Source organism: Primulina eburnea, chromosome 3, assembly GCF_022965805.1.
Source record: "Primulina eburnea isolate SZY01 chromosome 3, ASM2296580v1, whole genome shotgun sequence".
In the NCBI taxonomy this organism is placed as follows: domain Eukaryota; kingdom Viridiplantae; phylum Streptophyta; class Magnoliopsida; order Lamiales; family Gesneriaceae; genus Primulina; species Primulina eburnea.
Genome location: NC_133103.1, coordinates 10,236,904 through 10,259,162, shown reverse-complemented (window position 1 = coordinate 10,259,162; position 22,259 = coordinate 10,236,904). Strand labels below are relative to the sequence as shown.

Here is a 22,259-nt window from a genome sequence, read left to right as displayed (position 1 = left end):
TATTTTGATCAATGATTGCCATTTATGCGATAAAGCAAATATTTTGGGCTGATAGGCGAAATTTACGAGTTAGGATCTAATCCTTTATAATCTGCAATTCCATAAGGCTCAAACAAATCTTTGAAGAACCCTTTCTTTCTTCTTGGATTGCACCCAATATCTTTGCAGAGTTGATCATTGTACCAAATATGAGTGCTGGCAATACAAGCTCTTCTGTACATATTGTTGCCGGCATACTTCTTCATATGATTCTCCCACATCTTGACATCATTTTCCATTTGTTTCACACTTGGAAATTGAAACTTTTGATCAAGAAAGAATGAGAGCCATTGACACCTCATCTCGAATGTGTAGAGGTTCGCGATCGACTCGGAGTAGCCCACTACTGCTAGTTGAGGGATTTTTGGATGGATCATTTGTCTGCATTAAACCAACAGAGTCTAGGAGTCAATAAATCATAAAATGAAATACAATTGTCCCTGCCAAACCCTAAGGGAAAGTGAAGCTTCTATTTCGGGGGCATAGGCCTCGTGTTCTCAGAGCCACGTTGGCCAAACTAATCCAGAGTTGAGCAGAGACGACCTTATTATAGTCAGAAGCTTTCCCAGTATACATTTCTTTATTCACAAGAGTGGAACTTGACATGCAGCTTAAGGGGAATCAAGTTCCTTAACACTCAGAGTAACACCCATCGATAATTGTAGCTATACTTAGTGACAGAGTATCAAGTATGTGTAGTGTGTTGAAACAAAGTATTAATGACAAAGATAATTAAATAATTTCAACAAAAAGAACCCAAACGCTTGAAACGAACACAAAGTTTTCAATTTCAGGAGTATTTTCCACGTAAAATCCTGTGGCTTTTATTAATATATACTTGTCCCAAGAAAGTTATTCAATGACATTTGGTTCAACAGTCTAAGATAAGCAACATTACCTATACAGAGGAACTGATGAGGTGGGAGTTCCTGCGATGATGTTAGCGAAATTTGGAGAGGCAAAGATATTCTTGAGCTTTTGATCACCCCTATAGCCCGTGGCAAAAATCGCGATATCCGCTTTCAAGGGATCGACCTCTCCATCGACTAGCAAACCTTCTTTGCAAAAGCTAAAACGTTTTGATTTCTTCAAAACGATGCTCCCTTCTTCAACTCCATCAAAGAACTTATCCGGTAGGAAAAATATCGTACAAGAAGATATTTCATCAACAAAACTACACTTCGGTATCATCCCGTATTTTCTTAAGGGAAGTTTCCATCTAAGGTAGCTCTCAACAAACTTCGACATGCCCCATCGCTACACGGTAAAAGAAGCACATGGACTAGTCATAAATTATGAATGTTGAAATCCATTTATCAACAGCACAAGTTTTATTGGTCGAAGGATTACCAAAGGTGTAAGTAGAAATGCTAAGATGTTGTGAAAGAACCCTTCCCCGGGTTTATGAATCATTAGCTCTGAGAATCGGTTTAAAAACAAATAACCGAAGTTAACTCCCCATGGTTCCGCATCAGGAAGCATCCAATGAATGGTTCTCTGGATCATAGTGCACGGTTTCTCGATCCCTGATCACCGAGTATCGATTAAAATTCAATCATTTACGCATTAGATGAACGAAACAAATCGAATTTTTGTACCATTTTCCTGAGCACATTCGAATGCAATGTCGACTGCTGATTTCCCGGAACCTATGACCACAATGTTCTTTCCTTTAATGAAATTTGCAGCACTTGCATTGTCCATGGCTGAGTAATCCATTGAGTGGATTACTTTCCCTGAGAACACTTCCGGGCCGTGGCCTTCGGGGAATTCCGGGATGTCTGCTAATCCACTGAATCTTCCAATACACAGTATCACAAACTCAGCCTCATACACCTGCCAACATAGCTTGTATAATATCACAAATTCAGCCCGCAGTTTATCACTATTCTTGATTATCTACACAACAATAACATCAAATTGCGCACAATTCAGAACGATTACCTTCGTCGAATCCTCCTTCGTGTGATGAACTTTCAAATTCCATTTCCCTTTGGATCCGAAAGCCTTTCCATCTCCACCCCACAGTTCGTAAGACTGAATCTCATCTTCAGACTCCCCCACGTAGTCAATACTAACCACTTCACTGTTGAATTTCACATATTGCAACAGATCAAAATGTTGAGCATAAGATTGAATGTACTCCAGAAGCTGGGAGCTGTGGGGGAACATTTCTTTGACAGAATCCGGCCATGGGAAATCAGAAAATTGGAAAGATGGTTTCGCATTCTGAAGTTTGGTGGACTCGATGGTTTGCGTCCAGAGCCCACCAACTTGATCTTTCGCTTCAAAAACAATGGGTTTGAACCCTTTGGATACTGCGCATTTGCAGGCAAGAAGGCCACTTAGTCCTGCTCCGATGATTGCTACCCTTTTCTCCATTGATGAAATCTTGGAAATTTTGACTAAGAAATTTTCTTACGCGGCTATCATAAAAGCTAAAGATTTTCCACCTAAGAACTTGATTCGGGCTGGCCTTATTTTGGACCTGCGTCCCCTGCAGTGGCGGCAAGCACATGGCATTTTTTTTCTCACTTTTTTACCTCTCCTTTACTTTTTTGTTTTTCCTCTGATTCCTCCATTTTTTTCCCAAATTATTCACACAGTTTTATATGAAATAATATAAACGTCTTAATTTTTTTTATGTTAAATTAATAATTTTGCAATTAAAAATTACAATATTAAATTTTTACACGTGAAAAACCGTATCATTTTTTTCGAATTTGATGAGTATTATTAATTTTTTTCAATGAACAAAATTTTTAACAATATAGAACTATTAACATATTAATGCTTAAATTAAAATTTAGAACATTTCCATCATGCAATATCAAAAACTAAAATTCAACACCATATTTCCATCAAAATAAATAATTTACATGTTTTAAGTTTCATTTCAACTAACAATGTTAATCGGCTATTTTTTAAATAAAAAACTACTCGAGATTATTATTGGATATATATCTCCATTGAAATTCATGGCTTCAAAAAAACTGTGAGGATGATCAAATTATACCTACGTTATAAGAATAAATATTATAAAATCAATTTTACCATATAAAATCAAATTTGTGAAAATTTGAATTATATGTAATGCGGATGTTCGAAATACATAGATTAATTAAAGCAGTGTTTTCAGAACATATTGGTGACGATGATATTCGTGTACAAATTGTCGACCATTCACCAAATCGAAAATCAACACACACAAGTGTGGGGATGTAAGGAAATTTTTGAACTAAAAAATAAAATATCATAAATAGTTTGGAAAAACTATACATCAATTAATAGTATATAGAATTTTTCATACGTCAGAAAGATGTAACGTTCGAAATAAACAATTAATAGTAGGCAAAAACTTGTGTGAGACGATCTCACGGGTCATATTTGTGAGACGGATCTCTTATTTGGGTCACCCATGAAAAAGTATTACTTTTTATGCTAAAAGTATTACTTTTTATTGTGAATATGGGTAGGATCGACCCGTCTCACGGATTATGACCCGTGAGATGATCTCACATGATACTAACTCTTAATAGTATATAGAATTTTTCATACGTCAGAAAGATGTAACGTTCGAAATAAAAATATTCTTAGAAGATGTTAAGAAAATTACAATAAGATCCGTACCATTTGTTTTGAGTTCTAAAATAATTAAAGTTCAAAATAACAATATCATATCTATTTTTTATTTATTATTTATTGTAGTATAAACATTTTGTTAGTTTTAAATAATCAATAAATATATCAAATTTCATATCGACATAATATAATAATATTAAAATAAAATAAAAACACCTTGCTTCACATTTCCGCTTCGTTTCCTTCGTTCTGTGCCTCATTTCGTTTATTAAACTCATTAAATCAATCAAACCAAGCAATCAATCAAAACACTACACGCTTCTGAGATATATTTTTTTTATACAATATACAACATTATTAAATAATATATGCATATAATTAATATGCTTGATAATATGTCATGCCCAATGTCCGGACCCGGTGATATCGACGCTAACTCCAAATAAAAATTTAAAAATAACAAAACTCGATAACACAGAAATTCTGAAACCAGTATTTAATTACATATACTATAAAATGTTATCTGTATATCATTAAATCATCAATATAACAACGAAAACAAAAGAAACTATAATATAATTACTACATCACCATCAATAGCAGCTATCTACCCTCCCAAAAATGTGGTTCTATTCAATCTCATTTTCCTTCTCATCTTCGTTTTTAACTGAAAAGGACGAGTGAGTAATATGATCATCCCTCACAAGTAACCATAAGACACTTCCCGATTTTTATAAAATATATACATTTTCATCTGCATACATTTATCATACAGTAACATTTTCTCCACTCTTCTAACAAAAATGATTATTTTCAATGATAAAGCTCCTAATAATTGGACTATATTACAAGTTACAACTTATAAAGTCGAACATATAACATTGAATTTGATATCAAATATAAATTCTGATTTTATCACTTTATCAAAAATTATACCGAATGATTTCCATAACTCGACCATTTAAATTGTATAAAAACAAAAGTGTCATGTTTCAACCATCTTCCATAAAAATTAAAAAAAAAAACCAATTAATACTTCCCGACATATTTAAATAATATCCACCTTGAAGAATGGAAAACTTTTAATGGTATTGTGGCGAGATCTGTCGGGATAATATATTTTATTAGATGCGTGTATGTTAGTCTAAAATATGCAAAGTAAAATGAATCTACTGCCACTTGTGTAACATATATTGGAATCGCACAATATATAATATATTAGTTTTGCAAGATATTTGGTGGGAATTGTTATCGTTGATGTAGACATAGTTTATTACTTAAAATATCTTACTAATTTAGACATTATCAAAAAAACTAAATTTATATTCCAAATATTCCATCTAGATAATAAAGGGCAAAAAAAGTAATATTGTTTTGGAAATTTTGACCCGTGATATCTTTTAAAGAACATTGACTGTGTATTTATTTATTATTATAGAATGTAATATTGCACATGCTTATTACTTATTTAAATTCCTTTATATTCCATTTGCTTTTGTATACTTTTCTTATTCAATCTCGATTATTAATTAATTCATCTCTCTTATGACACAACAACAAATATATATTAAATTTCGAAAACAAGACCTTGCTTTCCTGGCAAAAATATGTTATCTTTTGAGGAGGTTTATCCTGTCGGTTTGAAAATTTGGGTATTCGATTATAACCAACCCCGTCATGGGTTTTTAGATAAGAGTGAGTCTCATGTTGTCTCACGGATCAGACGGGTCAACCCTACTCATATTCACAATAAAAAGTAATATTTTTTCATGGGTGACCCAAATAAGAGATCCGTCTCACAAATATGACCCGTGTGACCATCTGACATAAGTTTTTGCCTTTAGAATAATAATATTAAAATTGAATTTCTAGCACATGTTGGGTTCCAACCATTCGGGATCACAAAAATTTTAATGAACGTAATTGTGGATTGGGTAAATCACAATAGTTTAGTTAATGGCAAAAACTTGTGTGAGACGGTCTCACGGGTCGTATTTTATGAGACGGATTTCTTATTTGGGTTATCCATGAAAAGTATTATTTTTTATGCTAAGAGTAGTACTTTTTATTGTGAATATCGGTAGAGTTTATCTGTCTCACAGATAAAGAATTGTGAGACCGTCTCACAAGAGACCTACTCAATTTTTTTTTTTTTAAAATTGAGACCTACTCAATTTGCCATTTGACTAATCATACCAAATATATCACGCACGTATCAGATTAGTGACAATTTTTTTTTACTTAAAAGTTTTATATGTAGTTCACTGTATTAATGAAATTTTCATTATTTTATGTATAAAATAGAGTAAGGTTACATAAATTAAAATGTAAATAAAATGATATACCTAACTAATTACAGCTTGAAGCTTGGGGCTGGGTCCAGTTCTAGAAAATCCTAATCCTTAACCAGCTTGCTCGTCGCCGGTTAAGGACGGGTTATGGAATCGGCGGTACTGGCCTAGGACTGGGACCGGTTCGGCGCGATTCAATTTAAATTATTTTATTTAGACAATTTGTTAAAAAATTATTTTTAAAATACAAAATTTTAAAAAATGCTTGTACGTTTGTGTGTAATTAATTCAGCAATTTTTTATTATATGCTGGTGAGAATTGTAAAATGAGCATCGAGTGCTTATATGATGATTATTCCCGATGCAATTGATGACACGTTTAATTTTTAAACCCACTCATTCAATGTATCTATTCTTTGACTTGAAAGATATTTCTTTATTATTATTTATTATATATTTAGACTTGTGATTTTGTGAGATTATAGTCTATACTTTGATTAAATAGTTAAGAAAATAATTTGTGAAAATACAAAACTTTAAGATATAGTGAGTATTTTATTAATTTTGACAAATCATTTATTCATGGTTATTTAATTGCATTAAATAACTAATAAAAATAATCTGATGTGAAATATATATATAAAAAAACGTGTTATTAAAATACAACTATTATAATTACTTGAAGTCATGATGGAGTGTGGACTATTTTTTATAGAGTGGATCTCATGTGAGATCGTCTCATGGATCTTAATCTGTGACCCAAATAAGAGATCTGTCTCACAAATACGACCCGTGAGACTGTTTCACACAAGTTTTTGTTTTTTTTATAAGTAACGTCTCTCCAGAAAGGTTTATGCCAAACCATATGGTTGGCAAATCACAAACGATTTGGATTACCGTTTAAAAACACAATATAGCGTTGGCATTATTGATGATGTTCAAATATGGGTTTCACCCTTTAATAATTGATATTGGTGGTCTTTGGTAAGAGTCGGCATTATATAAGTTAAATCAAATTAATCGATTCAAATGAATTAATCCGGAAAATTGATTTGGTTGATTCGAAAAATTTGTTTTAATTTTGAAAATATCGATAAAATCGGATCAGTTTCGGTTTTCGTTAAAAAATCGATTAACTAAATTATTATATGATTACATTTTGATTTTTTTTATTATTAAACTTTACATCTAATTTATAAAATTTGTTTAATATTAATATTTAATATTCTACATATTTTTTGTTATCTTTAATTTTTTATGCATAAGCTTGATTATTATGATAAAAATCTGATATCAATTGTTAATTTTTTATTTTATTTTTAAAAAAATCGGTTAATTTGATTTTAGCTATATATTCGATTTGGTTAGCCTAAAAAAAACTTGGTAGAATTAACCGAATGTTCACACATGTTTCTTGGTATACAATGTGTGTGTATATATTATATATATTAAAAAGTTAGATGCTTAATATTTTACGAGTAAGTCTCTTATGAAACAGTCTTACTAATCTTTATATGTAAGACGAGTCAATCCTACCGATATTCACAATAAAAAGTAATACACTTAGTATAAGAAATAATATTTTTTCATGGATGACCCAAATAAGATATTCGTCTCACAAAATACGAATCGTGAAACCGTCTTACACAAGTTTTTGTCATATTTTATACGAGAATTATAGAGAAATTTAACGGGTTTTTTTTGTCTATCAAATAACATGTTAGACCACCCCAATAGTTACTCTAGAGAGATATATTATAAATTCAAATGGGGCTGATTTATTCGGGGAAGGGGATGAGATTCTCCGGTGATTCAAATGAATTAAGCAACAAATATTGATTTGTTTATTAAAAAAAACATGGCTAGTCATACGCACCCCTATAATCAAAGAGGGTAGAATAATTTGTAAAAACTATATAGATGAAATATGACATTGTCAAAGTAAAATTAACCAAGTAGCAATGGCCGAGAAGGCTATAAATGCTTGTGTTCCACGGTTGTATTCTGATTATATATAAGTCTTGAATTTTTGCCCAAGTAACGAACTAGGAAAACACATCTTCTCGCAAGATTATTATTCGGCGGATTTTGGACACATGGTTATGGGGCAAAAGGAGATGAGAAGATGGAGGAAGAGACGTACATTTTAAGAAGAGTCGGAACTCAACTAAATTTCAGGGTATGTGATGCACATAGTTAGCTGAAATATTGGTTTTTTCTATATTACATCCTCGAATAATTCCAAACATCGACAGATATATGTGTACAAATATTATAGTGACACATATTCATATAAATGGACCCGATCCAAATGGTTTGAGTAGAAAACCAAGTTATATACAATAACTTAAAACTCATGGTTAATTAGTACAACATATATATTAATATTTTTAGATTTGAAAAGATTATTGGACAGATGGAATGTGAAGCTTGTTAGCATATATATTTTTAATTGAAATAATCAAACAATGGCCATGATAAATAAATACTAATTACCAAGCAGATACACACGGCATCCACCAAACGCATTACTTCATCAATCTCCTCCCTCGACTCGAAACAAGAAATAATTTTTTTTAAAAGAATAATAATAATAACACAAAATCAAAAGACCTTAAATTCATCGAAACAAATACCCGCAATTGAAGCGTGTTGTCCAAGCGAAAAAAGCATGAGCGTGCCATTGCCTTGCCTGTTGTGTGAGCTCTTTAGTCCCTTTCCCAAGAAACCCCCAGTTCTAAAGCTTGCTCCTTTACCAAATTCCGGTTTTTTCTCTTCCTAAATAAACAAAAAATTTAAAGATACGTCGTTTTTCTTCGTGGGTTTTACGAGTTTGGTGTTCTTTTGTTTCTTGTGAAGGGGTTTTAGGTTTTATGTGGAAAAAAGGTGGAGTCTTGGAGATGGTGGGGGAGTTTATGTGGTGTTTTTGAATGAGGAATTTGTGGTTTGGAAAGTGGATAAACTAAATATTTTGGTGAGTATTGAATGGGAGTAAGAGAACAAAGAGTGGAGGGTAATGAGGAAGTCTTTCAAAGATTCTCTCAAATCGCTTGAAGCTGATATTCAACATGCCAACACTCTGTATGTGCTTCATTCCCTGAATAATAGATTTGTTGCATTATTTGTCTTTTAGTTTTGTTGATTTTGTGTGGGGGCTCTTTCTTCTTCTTTTTTTTTTCTGTGTTTGGACCCTTTTTTAAAGAAATTACCGCGAGCTGCCTAATTTAAAATCCAAATTTGAAGCCAATTTTATGATATGGACACGATACGATGGGTTTTTTTTCGTGGATTTATCATTTATGGGTTAATAATTTACTTGTTTTTCCCAAGAAAAGCAACTGTTCAACATTCAGAAGATTGGTGATTGTTTTTTTATCGTTCGAGTATTGAGTACTCATCATAGGCGTCCACCTTTTTAAACTTTAAAGATAGTCAATGGTGTAGTTGCTTGTACTGTTACTTTTCTTGCAAGTTTGTTTGAATTTGGTGACATAGATGCTCTATTTTTGGATGCATTCTATGTTTAATTGAGATACAGGGCTTCGGATTATCCGGGGGAATACGACGGTGCCTGCCTGCAGATGCGGCTGTCTTACAGCCCTTGTGCCCATGTTTTCCTCTTCCTTGTTCAATGGACTGATTGTCACCTTGCTGGTGCACTTGGTTTGATTAGGATCCTTATTTACAAGGTACACTCAGGCCTTAGAAAATTCGATGAATGGGTGTTCATGTGGGGGCGGTTTGGTATGAGTATGGATTTGATATGTTGAGGATGGAGCAAGAATTAGAATTCTTTTATGAAAAAGATACAAAATTTTATGAGTATGCTTCAATTGTGATTCGTATGTATTGCATCATGCTGTGTTGTTAAAATTGATGAAACGTTGGTAACTGTAGGCATACGAGGATGGTAAGACAACCATGTCAGTCCACGAACGGAAAGCTAGTTTACGGGAGTTTTATGGTGAGGGTGTTTAAAGCTTCGACATTACGTTATTTCCATGTCCAGAAAATTTTTTATATTGAGTATTACCTTTTGGACTCTCTCTTATGTTCGGACATTCTGCTCGAAAAATGTATCATGTCTGGTATGAATTTGGTAGGTGTGATATTCCCGTCTTTGCTGCAACTTCAAAGAGGAATAACTGATGTCGAAGAGAGGAAACAACGAGAGATTTGTGGGACGAAGTACAGGAAAAGCGATGAAATGAGCAAAGGCAAGCTGTCTGAAATCGAAATGGAGAGAGATGAAGAATGTGATATTTGCATGGATTTGAATACCAAGGTTGTCCTGCCCAGTTGCACTCATTCTTTGTGTATCAAGTGCTACAATAACTGGTAAATACATTATTGTGCCTTCCTTTTACATAAATTGTTTATGTTACAAGTTTCGGCTCAGGTTGATCATATGAAGTGTTCATGAATATTTGTCATTCCACTTGGTTTCTTTTTGCCGGTGATAAAAATTGTCGAGGGATTCATCGATGGTTGTATTTAAGACTCGGTGTCAAGAAATTGAGTTTAAATGACCCCAAGAGTTCTTCACTCACACTAGTAATTGGGATAACAATGTAAAAATACCAGGTTCTTTTTAGACGGCAAGAATTTTGGTTGCCATGCCTAAAAAGTATGAGGCTGTAAAATTCGACAGATGTACAAGGGTCGGAGCTATGTGGATACAAGGGTGATGAACTCTAACTCTTCAAAATAACTCTTACCTCCACAGAAATTTCTGATAATTGACTGCATTGTAATTGGTGAAATACTAATAGAAGATTTCGAATTTGTGATTTGGTCCCCTACACCCGAAATTCAAGTTCCCTGGGCGAATGATCTAGACTCAAGACTCTAGAAGATCAGGTCTTTTGCACAAAACAAGGAGAATGGGAGACACCATTTGACACGTTTCATTTCGACTCATCGTGCTTTCAGTTTCTTGAAATTTTCCTTCCGTTTCACAGGTGTTCTCGATCCCAGTCGTGCCCATTCTGTCGGGATAGTCTGAAGAGAATGAATTCCGGGGAGCTTTGGATCTACACCTGCAAAAGCGACATTGTTGATTTATCAGCCATTGCTAGAGAAAATCTGAAGAGATTATTCTTGTATATCGACAAGCTACCTCTAATTGTACCCAATCCGATGATGGTTTCCTACGACCCTCATTTTCCTTGAATTGTAAGCATGGCGTGCCTACTCTTTGTGTAGATTTCAAACATTTCTTATGTGTATATATATATGAAGTTCGTTTGTAAGTATTTCTTTATGTAGTAGTTGTAAACAGCAACTCAACTTGCGTTATTGCTTCATATATAAGATTTTAATTGTGGATTGAATTGAACCATCATATCCTCGCCAATGTTCCACTTCTGACGATTTTTTTAGAACTCCTTATATTTGATCGATTGAGAAAATTTTCTAGGAATAGATATAATATATTTTGTGATGACATGTACATATTAAGTAGATATATATAAATAATAGTGTGATAAGATAAATAATTAAAAAAAACTTGGTGTATGTATAGTTTGAGATAAAGATGTTGAATTTGTAATCTCCAGCACTTGTGTCAACCACAGGAAGCCATCCTACGTGTACGACCAGATAAGAATCAGATAAGGCCGAGGCTCCCACCACTCTCAGATGGATTCACTCCCAGAATCCAACGGTTATCGTTTCTCCATCCTACCAAGAACCTGCTCTATATCCTCTCAGCCACATTTTCCTGCACCCATAACTCAAAACTCCGTTTCTATCTTCCTCGCAAAATGGCCGCCGCCTCCACAACCGCCGCCGCGGCACAATCCTTCATCGGCACCCGCCTCCCTGTATCCCGCTCCGGCTCGTTCAGGGTTCAGGCCGCGTTCTCATTCGGTAAAAAAAAGAAAGCGGCCGCCAAGAAACCCGCGAAGAAGTTCTCCACTGATCGGCCTTTGTGGTTTCCCGGCGCCACATCTCCCGATTATCTCGATGGGTCCCTCATCGGAGACTACGGGTTCGACCCGTTTGGTCTGGGCAAGCCCGCTGAATACCTGCAATTCGAGTTGGACTCGCTGGACCAGAACCTGGCCAAGAACCCCGCCGGTGACATTATCGGGACCAGAACCGAGGTCGCCGACGTGAAATCGACGCCGTTTCAGCCTTACAGCGAGGTGTTCGGGCTGCAGAGGTTCAGGGAATGCGAGCTGATCCACGGCAGGTGGGCCATGCTCGCCACTCTTGGCGCCATCACTGTTGAGTGGCTCACCGGTATTACCTGGCAAGATGCTGGAAAGGTAAGAAGTTTTTTACAAATACCAATGATTATCCTTTTGCAAATGATTTGTACTAATTGTCATTCTTCAAACCAAGAAATGGGTGAATTGTGCATTCATTCCACATCCCTAGTTAGTAGTTTGAGACGGGTTCAGGTTTTAGGTTCAATTGGAACAAATATACTCGGACAAAAATAGTCGATGAATTTGATAGTTCGTTGACAAAATGCTTGAGTTGAGTATAATTTTAACGAATATAAAAAATTAGGTATATTCAATTATATCACGTGTGTGCATGTTCTATGTGAAAAGAAATAGGTTAGCGTCTTAGCCATATTGTTTTGATTGAAATTTATCATAATTATTTATAAACCTTTGAATAAACCAGGTTGAGTTGGTCGACGGATCCTCATATCTTGGGCTACCACTCCCATTCTCCATGTCCACATTGATCTGGATTGAGGTGTTGCTCATTGGGTACATCGAGTTCCAGAGGAACGCCGAGCTCGACCCGGAGAAAAGGCTGTATCCTGGTGGATCCTACTTTGACCCGTTGGGCCTCGCATCCGACCCGGAGAAGAAGGCCACCCTCCAGCTGGCTGAGATCAAGCACGCCCGCCTTGCCATGCTCGGGTTCTTGGGCTTCGCCGTGCAGGCTGCTGCCACGGGCAAAGGCCCACTTAACAACTGGGCCACCCATTTGAGCGACCCGCTCCACACCACCATTTTCGACACCTTCGGACTTTTCTCTTGAGCTCTATGACCACTCTATATATTTACGTATTATAAGCCAGTTAATTAATCAGTGCCTCGTGTATTAAATCCCAATTACGAGGTTATTGTTGTCTTGTAAAGATTGTAATACTTCTGTTTGTGTCGATAACTTATATAATTCTGTATCTCTAGGCAACGTGACTAAATGCACGCATGTCCCGTGTAACGTGAACTCCGATAAATGAGTACAACGCTACATCTTTATTTGCGGAAGGTTTTGTTATAAAACCAAGAGAATACATCTCAAAAAGTTTGTCTTACTTTTTATTAGTTTTAACATTCGAAATTTTTGTAGCGTTGTCGATCTCTTGAAAAATCAATGTTTAGCGTCGGCAAAATATAAATGGTTTTCACAAACCTTAAATTTCTTAGTGTAAGAATCATCTACTTCAACCTAACTTTTAATATTACTCATCGATATTGATATGATGACTAATTTTAAGTTATCTTTTTTGTAATGATGACTCTCAAAGAAATAATCAATGTTTAATTATAAATTCTAGAGTGTTAATATCCAAAAGAATTACTTATTAGGTATTGTAATTTTGAGTTTACTAATTATTTTTTATTAAATTTAATGATCTACATTCGACGTGAGATATTAGTAAAAAAATGTTTAAAACATTAAATGATTATAATTTTTGTTTTTTATAATGTTTGGCTTAAATTTTTTAATTGATTATAATCATATCTCATTCTGTTAATAAAAGACTCATCGGTATCGTATCAACATGATGCACGATCCTCGTAAGCTCGTGCAGGCACTCCGAGAAGTCCGGATTGTTTCACCCTGCCCGTGCAGGCAGTGCCTGCACCGGCAATGAACGGCCCGGATCACTCCACATGAGTTATCCGGGCCCACCTCCATGTAAAAAAAATGACTCGGAAAAATCCGAGCCGTTGGATCGACCCTTGCGGGCACTGCCAACAGGAGTAGGGTCGAGTTAACCGAGAAGCCCGACTTCCTATTGTTTTTATTCCGGATGAAATTCAATAATAAATCTTCTGAGAACCCACCTCTATACAATGAAGATGAAGCTTTCAATTGCTTCAATTCCTCAATTGTGTTTTATGGATATAAAGTTTATAATTCAAATCAATCCAATGTATTTTATTGATAACGTTAAAATTGTGGATTTGAAGTTCTTTCTAATTTTTAGATTTCATTTTAGGGCATCTGAAATTTCCATTGAAAATGGGTTTTGAACTCCATTGATTTTCGATTTTATTCGTTAATATGTCATTTGGATTGATAGATTTCAAATCAGTGATTTCAATTGTATTTTTATTATTTTAGATAAGTAAAATCATGAATTTCAAATCTGTTTCTAACATGTTTATATCCTTACATCTTTTATATTTTTTCTTTTTGCTACAATGTATCATACCCATGTTTGATGCTACCGTTTAGGTATCCTACCACGAAGGATTCGTTCTCATGGTGCATTGAAAGTCTAAAAACGTTGGCCATCGAGTTCACAATAGAGGTGTAAATGAACTGAAGCGAGTCGAATGTTATGAAAATTTGATGGCTTGAATTCGGCTCGAATTAGTTCTATCGAGTTCGAGCTCGATTCGAAATTTGAAAATTTTAGAATTTTTGGTTCAAATTCTATTCAAATTAAAGTTCGAGTTCAACTCGAAAAATTTGAACATGTTTGCGAACTATTTGAATTATTGTTCAAATTTATTTACTTGTTATATAATTAAATTAATAAAATATTAAAGTCTGCGAGCGGTTCGCAAAATATCAAACATATAATTAATGCTCGAGTTCGCCTCAAAAAAAATTTAAAGATGTTCGAGTTCAGCTGGAATACGAATTAAATATTTTTTGAATTGGGTTAAAAAGCTCACGAACATGCTCTGTTCGTTTACACTCTTAGTTCACACTATGATTGAGCGTCGGGTCGAGTTCGGGTCAGTACCCAAAAAATTTGAGTAGCAAAATTGCTGCCTGAACACGAAATTAAATCCGTACTATCCGACAGTTCGGGTACCTGAAAATTTCGAACAATGTCTAGTACCCGACCGTGGTTACCCCAAATTTAAATAAAAAAATTATAACCCTTTTTTATTTCTTTCAATCATAAAATTAACTCATGTCTTTTCATTCTATCTTGACAAACTCCAATAACAAAAAACAACATATTTTCAATATATTTCATCATATCTCGAATAAAACATTACAGTGAAAAAATATATCACATAAAATTAATATGGTTAAACAAATATACAAAAATACATATTACGCGCAAAATAGCACAACAACAATAAAAAAATTATAAGAAAACCATCAATCTAAATAAAATATATTGTAATAATAATAAAAAAACAATAATTCAGCACAACAAAAATCCATCACGTTTAAACAATAATAAGATATTAAAAAACCATCAATTTAAATAAAACACATTTCAATTAAAGGATAAACCCCTCGGATACACCACAAACAAAAAATCCTTAACATATTAATCAATCATCTTCGAAAGTAAAAATATCAAGTTCTTCAATTCATCAACAATAAATTAAAACAAGAGGTAATACATCTTCCAACTTCCAAAGCAAATCATCATATGTCCAAATGAATCATCTTCCAATTCAATAGTGACTCAAAGACTCAAAATCATATCAAAGTACCTGAAATGTTATAATTATATGAGTTTCCTAAGACAATCATTAAAGTAGAGAATTATAATGAATTTAAACTTTAAAACTTACAATCATCGAATATAATGAATTTTAATTTTAAAAAATTACAATAATCGATTGTCGATGTTTTTCATAATCATATATCAATTATGGTTGATTTCTTCCTTGATTTTGTTAATTCTATGCAATAAAAATTAAAAAATCAAAGAGATTAGTCATTAGAGAATAAAACATAATTACTGAGATTAAATATGGAAAAGTAAAGGAAAAATATGTCTTTATCAAGTATTTTGATTTTAGTCAAATCTTCCTCCACGTATATAGGCTTTGAATCCAACCTTAACCAATCTTAGGCATATACAAAAGCTTGAACGATCTAGGGGATAAAGAACTTCTAAAACCATTCAAAACAAGACCACGTATACTAAATGATGTTTCCGAAACAACAGTGGTGTAATGCCCGAGATTTTATTACCGTAATCTGAGATTAATCTGAAATGATTTATAGACTAATCGAGACGATTATAGACAGAACGAATCAGACCCGGAAAAGTCAAGAAAAGAATTGACAAATGGTGCCAAGTTCTGTCCTCGCGCACATGCGCGATATGTATTGGCGCACATGCGCGGAGGAGGCAGAACACTTGGCGTATATGCGCGGCGAGTGGGCGCGCATATGCGCGAGGTGTCCCGTAGCCAAAGTAGAAATCCAGAAGAATTGGTGCACATGCGCGACGGAGTGGCGCGCATATGCGCGAGCATGGCAGAAGATGTGGCGCACATGCGTGGAAGAATGGCGCGCATATGCGCGAGTGTTGGTTGCCGAGACCAGTAGGTCTCGCGCATATGCGCGGGTTATGTCGCGCATATGCGCGAGTAGTTCGGTGGAAAATTTCGGAGATGACACGTATGATTTGCATGCAATATATATATATATATATATATACATATATATATATATATATATATATATATATATATATATATATATATATATATAAATATATATGTTTGCAACTCGTCCCTTATGCATTATTCAGAAGGAAATGGGAAGCTGGGAGAAACTTTTGATTCGTGAGTTATAATTCAATTTACGAGAAATTCGTCTATCAGATTTTGAATCCGATTTCGGTATCGTGTTCCTAGCAACGCAGGCTACAACTGGACGTAAGTTTTGTTACGTTTAGACAAGATTTGAATTTATGATATTGTCAGAATTGAATATGAATCAGATATGATGTTTCTGCTACCGTAGATATTATAGAATTGAAGTCAGATTAAAGGACAGACTGTTTCTATAATTGTTATGATTTTCGAAAGATATTGACTGATATTTCATATCAGACTTATAGACAGAACGAATCAGACCCGGAAAAGTCAAGAAAAGAATTGACAAATGGTGCCAAGTTCTGTCCTCGCGCACATGCGCGATATGTATTGGCGCACATGCGCGGAGGAGGCAGAACACTTGGCGTATATGCGCGGCGAGTGGGCGCGCATATGCGCGAGGTGTCCCGTAGCCAAAGTAGAAATCCAGAAGAATTGGCGCACATGCGCGACGGAGTGGCGCGCATATGCGCGAGCATGGCAGAAGATGTGGCGCACATGCGTGGAAGAATGGCGCGCATATGCGCGAGTGTTGGTTGCCGAGACCAGTAGGTCTCGCGCATATGCGCGGGTTATGTCGCGCATATGCGCGAGTAGTTCGGTGGAAAATTTCGGAGATGACACGTATGATTTGCATGCAATATATATATATATATATATATATATATATATATATATATATATATATATATATATATATATATATGTTTGCAACTCGTCCCTTATGCATTATTCAGAAGGAAATGGGAAGCTGGGAGAAACTTTTGATTCGTGAGTTATAATTCAATTTACGAGAAATTCGTCTATCAGATTTTGAATCCGATTTCGGTATCGTGTTCCTAGCAACGCAGGCTACAACTGGACGTAAGTTTTGTTACGTTTAGACAAGATTTGAATTTATGATATTGTCAGAATTGAATATGAATCAGATATGATGTTTCTGCTACCGTAGATATTATAGAATTGAAGTCAGATTAAAGGACAGACTGTTTCTATAATTGTTATGATTTTCGAAAGATATTGACTGATATTTCATATCAGACTTGTATTGTTATTGAGATTATGACTGGTATTATTATTGATTACGAAGTCTGATATTATATCTGTGATGTTTAGACTGATGGGGTTATCGAGATAATATCGTTATGCCGTTGAAACCTCAGTTGATTTAGATTGATCAGATATGATATTGATTGAGATTCATGATTATATTGGTCAGATATTGATCAGATTATGTACTGAGTTGAGTATTGATCAGAAGAGATTGTGTATTGAGTTATGTACTGATACGTTGTATTCGATATTGTCATTTCAGATTTGAGATGAACAGAGTTGAATACCAGACTTCGTCTTCGTCAGACAGGGACGACAAATGTATAATTCATGTGATATCTGGGAAGATACAACTCAAATCAGATTTCATTTGAGTTTCCCAATAAAATCACATACTTGATTATTGTTTATCTTCTGATATGATTATGATTTGTTTATAGACTTTATATTCAAATCTTTTGAAATGAGCATGCTTTGTGACACCCTGACCCGATACAATTAAAATACAGCGGAATTTAAAATTTTCTTTCAAACATGGAAGGAGTTTCAAAATACATTTTTATAAAAGTGTTTACAAAATAACAACATGATCATTCCAATGACATAACAAAATACAAAATATCATTAGTGTGATCATGTTACAAAATGGTACAAAATAATCATCCTTCCAATCTTTGTATGCATATGACCCCCATCCACAGTCAACGTCCCGGTCCGTCGCTCTTATCTGCATCACATGAAAAATAACTGAAATGAGAATAAATCTCAGCAAGTGGAACTCTTACATAGCAATGATACATAGTATACACTGTAAAACATGGCTTTTAAATCATAAATACCATCGACTCTGAAACATGAATAACGTAGCAATAACTGTAGCAATAGCAATGGCAATAGATAGCAATACGATGGTATTCTCTTTTCTATGGTTGGATTGATATCAATAGTATCTGTAACTGTGGTTGCCAATATCCCATCGATATAAATCGATAACTGTGAGGGGATAAAAGCCTATGGTCGATGATCATCTAATTGCATGCAATGCCATGGCTATGATAAATCAATCCAATAAAACATTTGAATTCTCAATAGCATTTAAGGCCGTCGTTTCGCAATCTCATAATATTTCTTGTATTCCCTTTATAACAATGGTGAGACATACAATGCCTCCAATAGATAATCAATGAAATGAATACATAGCAATGGATCAATGGAAGGGAATAACACTTTGAAACCTTTAAAACACAATACATATAATATCATGTGAGCAAAAAGGATGAAATTCCACTTACTACCAATAGAACACCTCAAATAAGCTCTTGGTACACCACCTACAACAATAATCCATAAATAACACCAATATCAACTCTAGATCCACAAGTACAAGCCAAATAATCCATTAAACAACTCAAACATCAAATCCAAAATAACCCTTAACTCAAAACCTCGTTAGAATCGCACCAAAAACTTACCTAAGCTTCCTTATACCACGGAGAACGATGATCTCAAGTCGGAAATCCAAATAACTCCAAGAATCGAAGGTAGGAAGCTAAAGAAATGGATGAAAACCCTTGCCAATGGAGAGAAAATCGGTAAAGAAGAGAAGGAATAGGATAAGGTATGGTCAACAACTCCCAAAAAGTGACTTAAAAACTCGCCCATACTTACACCGCGGGTGCGCCAACACAAGCACCGCGGGTGCGCCATGCTCTCGGCATACCAAAATAATTCTCATGCACGATCACCGCGGGTGCGGTGCTACAATTACCGCGGTTGCGGTGCACACCGCGGGTGCGGTCCTTGCACTGCCGCGGGTGCGGTCATGCCACGGCCCTCAAAATGCAAAATGATGAATAGTACACCGCGGGGGCACTCATCTAAGAGCGCGGGAGCACTCTACTCACGGCAATGAACAGTACAAACTCAACTAAAATCGATCCGAAACGCTGAAACGAACAATCAACACCAACTAATACCTCAAATAAATAATAACCAATAATACTATAGCCCAAAACACAACTATAAACGACTAATCATAAACCCAATTAACACAATAAAGCTTAAACCGTACCGTACACCGGGCTCGGCTATTACAATCTCCCCTCCTTAGAGGAATTTCGTCCTCGAAATTGACGTCACGGCACGAACAACTCAGGATACCTCTCTCTCATCTCAGTCTCTGGTTCCCACGTAGCCTCCTCAATCAAATGGTTCCTCCAAAGGACTTTAACGATGCCGATCTCTTTGTTCCTCAGAACTCTAACTGTGCGATCCAGAATCTGAATCGGAATCTCATGGTAAGTCAGACTCGGCGTCAAGTCCAATGGCTCATGGCGAAGAACATGGGAAGGATCTGCAACATACTTCCTGAGCATCGATACGTGAAACACATTATGGACTCTGTCAAGATCGGGCGGTAGGGCTAATCTGTAGGCTCGGTCACCAACTCTGTCCAATATCTCGAATGGACCAATGAATCTAGGGCTCAACTTGCCCTTCTTGCCAAATCGCATCACACCCTTGAGAGGTGCTATCTTCAGAAAAACATGATCGCCAACCTCGAACTTCAAAGGTCTGCGACGAACATCTGCATAACTCTTCTGCCTCGACTGAGCAGTCTTCATCCTCTCTCTGATAACTGCAACAACATCGGCAGTCTGCTGGACCAACTCGGGACCCAACATCTTCCTCTCTCCAACCTCATCCCAAAACAAAGGGGATCTGCACTTCCTGCCATAAAGTGCCTCATACGGTGCCATGCCAATCGTCGCCTGGTAGCTATTGTTGTACGTGAACTCCACAAGTGGCAGCTTAGAATCCCAACTACCAGAATAGTCAATAGTACAAGCTCTGAGCATATCCTCCAGAATCTGAATGACTCTCTCTGACTGACCGTCGCTCTGAGGATGATAAGCTGTACTGAAAGCTAATCGAGAACCCAAAGCTCTGTGAAGACTCTTCCAAAACTCGGAGGTAAATCTAGGGTCACGATCAGACACAATCGACACGGGCACACCATGAAGTCTAACAATCTCGGCAATGTAGTCCTCGGCATACTGAGACATCGAATACGTCGTCTTGACTGGGAGAAAATGAGCCGACTTGGTCAATCTATCAACAATAACCCAAATGGAATTGAAACCCTTCTGCGTCCTGGGTAAACCAGTCACGAAATCCATGGTGATGTGCTCCCACTTCCACTGAGGAATCGGCAAAGATAGCAATGTCCCAGCAGGTCTCTGATGCTCAATCTTAACCTGCTGACAAGTAAGGCACTGAGAAATGAACAAAGCAATATCTTTCTTCATACCTGGCCACCAGTAAAGTCGACGAAGATCCTGATACATCTTCGTACTGCCTGGATGAATCGAATAAGGTGCGGTATGAGCCTCTGTCAAGACGTCTCTACGAATATCGTCGCCAGAAGGAACACAAATACGACCTCTGAAAGTCACCAAACCATCACCATTCAGACTAAACTCTGAATTCCCTCTAGCCTCAGCTCTAGCTCTCAACTCTGTCAACTGAACATCAGTCGACTGCTCTCTACGGATCCTGTCCGTCAAAGTAGATCGAATGACCAACGCTGAAAAGCGAGCAATGGTACCTGGAATTACTAGATCAATCTCCTCTCTCTGCAAATCCATCAACAATGGTCTCTGAATCAAAGAACTCAAAGAAGCACTCGATTTGCGGCTCAAAGCATCAGCCACCACATTCGCCTTCCCTGGGTGATAGCTGATGGTCACATCATAATCCTTGACCAGCTCTAACCACCTCCTCTGCCTCATGTTGAGCTCTTTCTGCGAGAACAAATACTTCAAACTCTTGTGGTCTGTAAAGATCTCACACTTTTCGCCATACAGATAATGTCTCCAAATCTTAAGGGCGAAAACCACAGCTGCAAGCTCCAAATCATGCGTCGGATAATTCTTCTCATAATCCTTCAACTGGCGAGACGCATAGGCAATGACCTTACCTCGCTGCATCAACACTGCACCAAGGCCTCTCTTCGACGCATCGGTATAGACAACAAAGTCCTCTGAACCACTGGGCAAAGAAAGAACAGGAGCTGTCGTCAATCTGTCCTTCAACTCCTGAAATGCACTCTGGCAATCAATAGACCACTCGAACTTCACAGTCTTCCTCGTCAGATTGGACAATGGCAGGGCAATCTTAGAGAAACCTGAAATGAAACGACGATAGTAACCTGCCAAACCAAGGAAACTGCGAACCTCTGAAACAGTGGTAGGAATAGGCCAACTCTGAATCGCCTCTATCTTCAATGGATCAACAGCAATGCCATCTCTCGAAACAACATGGCCTAGAAAAGAAATCTGATCCAGCCAAAACTCACACTTCTTCAGCTTGGCAAACAACCTCTTCTCTCGCAACAACTGAAGAACAACTCTGAGATGCTCGGCATGAAGCTCTCTGGTCTTGGAATAGATCAAGATATCGTCAATGAAGACAATGACGAAGCTATCCAGATAAGGCTTGAACACACGGT

General features: G+C 36.2%; 3 protein-coding genes and 1 long non-coding RNA gene across 6 annotated transcripts; 2 read left to right on the top strand and 2 right to left on the bottom strand.

The window, feature by feature from the left end:
• Positions 1 to 61: 61 nt before the first annotated feature.
• On the bottom strand, positions 62 to 2,540 carry LOC140826220 (probable flavin-containing monooxygenase 1). Of its 2 annotated transcripts, none has more exons than XM_073188413.1 (5): positions 1,984 to 2,540; positions 1,638 to 1,887; positions 1,390 to 1,565; positions 938 to 1,296; positions 62 to 420 (listed from the first exon to the last, which is right to left on the bottom strand). In XM_073188413.1, the coding sequence occupies exons 1-5, from the start codon at positions 2,419 to 2,421 to the stop codon at positions 63 to 65; spliced, it is 1,581 nt and encodes a 526-aa protein (XP_073044514.1). In that variant the 5' UTR covers positions 2,422 to 2,540; the 3' UTR covers position 62. The 2 variants fall into 2 exon arrangements, with proteins under 2 accessions (XP_073044514.1, XP_073044515.1); XM_073188414.1 differs by having other exon boundaries at positions 1,638 to 1,875; positions 1,984 to 2,539.
• Positions 2,541 to 8,424: 5,884 nt separating this feature from the next.
• Positions 8,425 to 11,797, top strand: LOC140826217 (E3 ubiquitin-protein ligase AIRP2-like). 2 transcript variants are annotated; one of them, XM_073188409.1, is made up of 6 exons: positions 8,426 to 8,993; positions 9,451 to 9,601; positions 9,810 to 9,876; positions 10,016 to 10,250; positions 10,874 to 11,087; positions 11,489 to 11,797. In XM_073188409.1, the coding sequence occupies exons 1-5, from the start codon at positions 8,929 to 8,931 to the stop codon at positions 11,082 to 11,084; spliced, it is 729 nt and encodes a 242-aa protein (XP_073044510.1). In that variant the 5' UTR covers positions 8,426 to 8,928; the 3' UTR covers positions 11,085 to 11,087; positions 11,489 to 11,797. The 2 variants fall into 2 exon arrangements, with proteins under 2 accessions (XP_073044511.1, XP_073044510.1); XM_073188410.1 differs by lacking the exon at positions 11,489 to 11,797 and having other exon boundaries at positions 8,425 to 8,993; positions 9,408 to 9,601; positions 10,874 to 11,084.
• On the bottom strand, positions 10,201 to 11,168 carry LOC140826219 (uncharacterized). The gene is made up of 2 exons (XR_012116795.1): positions 11,032 to 11,168; positions 10,201 to 10,951 (listed from the first exon to the last, which is right to left on the bottom strand). It is a non-coding gene; the product is annotated as an uncharacterized lncRNA (long non-coding RNA).
• LOC140826218 (chlorophyll a-b binding protein CP29.1, chloroplastic-like) lies at positions 11,634 to 13,150 on the top strand. The gene is made up of 2 exons (XM_073188411.1): positions 11,634 to 12,184; positions 12,552 to 13,150. Exons 1-2 carry the CDS (start codon positions 11,678 to 11,680, stop codon positions 12,915 to 12,917), a joined length of 873 nt encoding a protein of 290 aa, XP_073044512.1. The 5' UTR covers positions 11,634 to 11,677; the 3' UTR covers positions 12,918 to 13,150.
• Positions 13,151 to 22,259: the final 9,109 nt, after the last annotated feature.

Coding starts and splice junctions, on each gene's coding strand:
- LOC140826220 (XM_073188413.1), bottom strand. CDS start 2,421: ATGGAGAAAAGGGTAGCAATCATCGGAGCAGGACTAAGTGGCCTTCTT. Junction 1,888..1,983: donor CGAAGGAGGATTCGACGAAG/GTAATCGTTCTG, acceptor ATATTATACAAG/CTATGTTGGCAGGTGTATGA. Junction 1,297..1,389: donor CATTTCTACTTACACCTTTG/GTAATCCTTCGA, acceptor TTTACCGTGTAG/CGATGGGGCATGTCGAAGTT.
- LOC140826218 (XM_073188411.1), top strand. CDS start 11,678: ATGGCCGCCGCCTCCACAACCGCCGCCGCGGCACAATCCTTCATCGGC. Junction 12,185..12,551: donor CCTGGCAAGATGCTGGAAAG/GTAAGAAGTTTT, acceptor TGAATAAACCAG/GTTGAGTTGGTCGACGGATC.
- LOC140826217 (XM_073188409.1), top strand. CDS start 8,929: ATGAGGAAGTCTTTCAAAGATTCTCTCAAATCGCTTGAAGCTGATATT. Junction 8,994..9,450: donor ATTCAACATGCCAACACTCT/GTATGTGCTTCA, acceptor ATTGAGATACAG/GGCTTCGGATTATCCGGGGG. Junction 9,602..9,809: donor TTAGGATCCTTATTTACAAG/GTACACTCAGGC, acceptor TGGTAACTGTAG/GCATACGAGGATGGTAAGAC.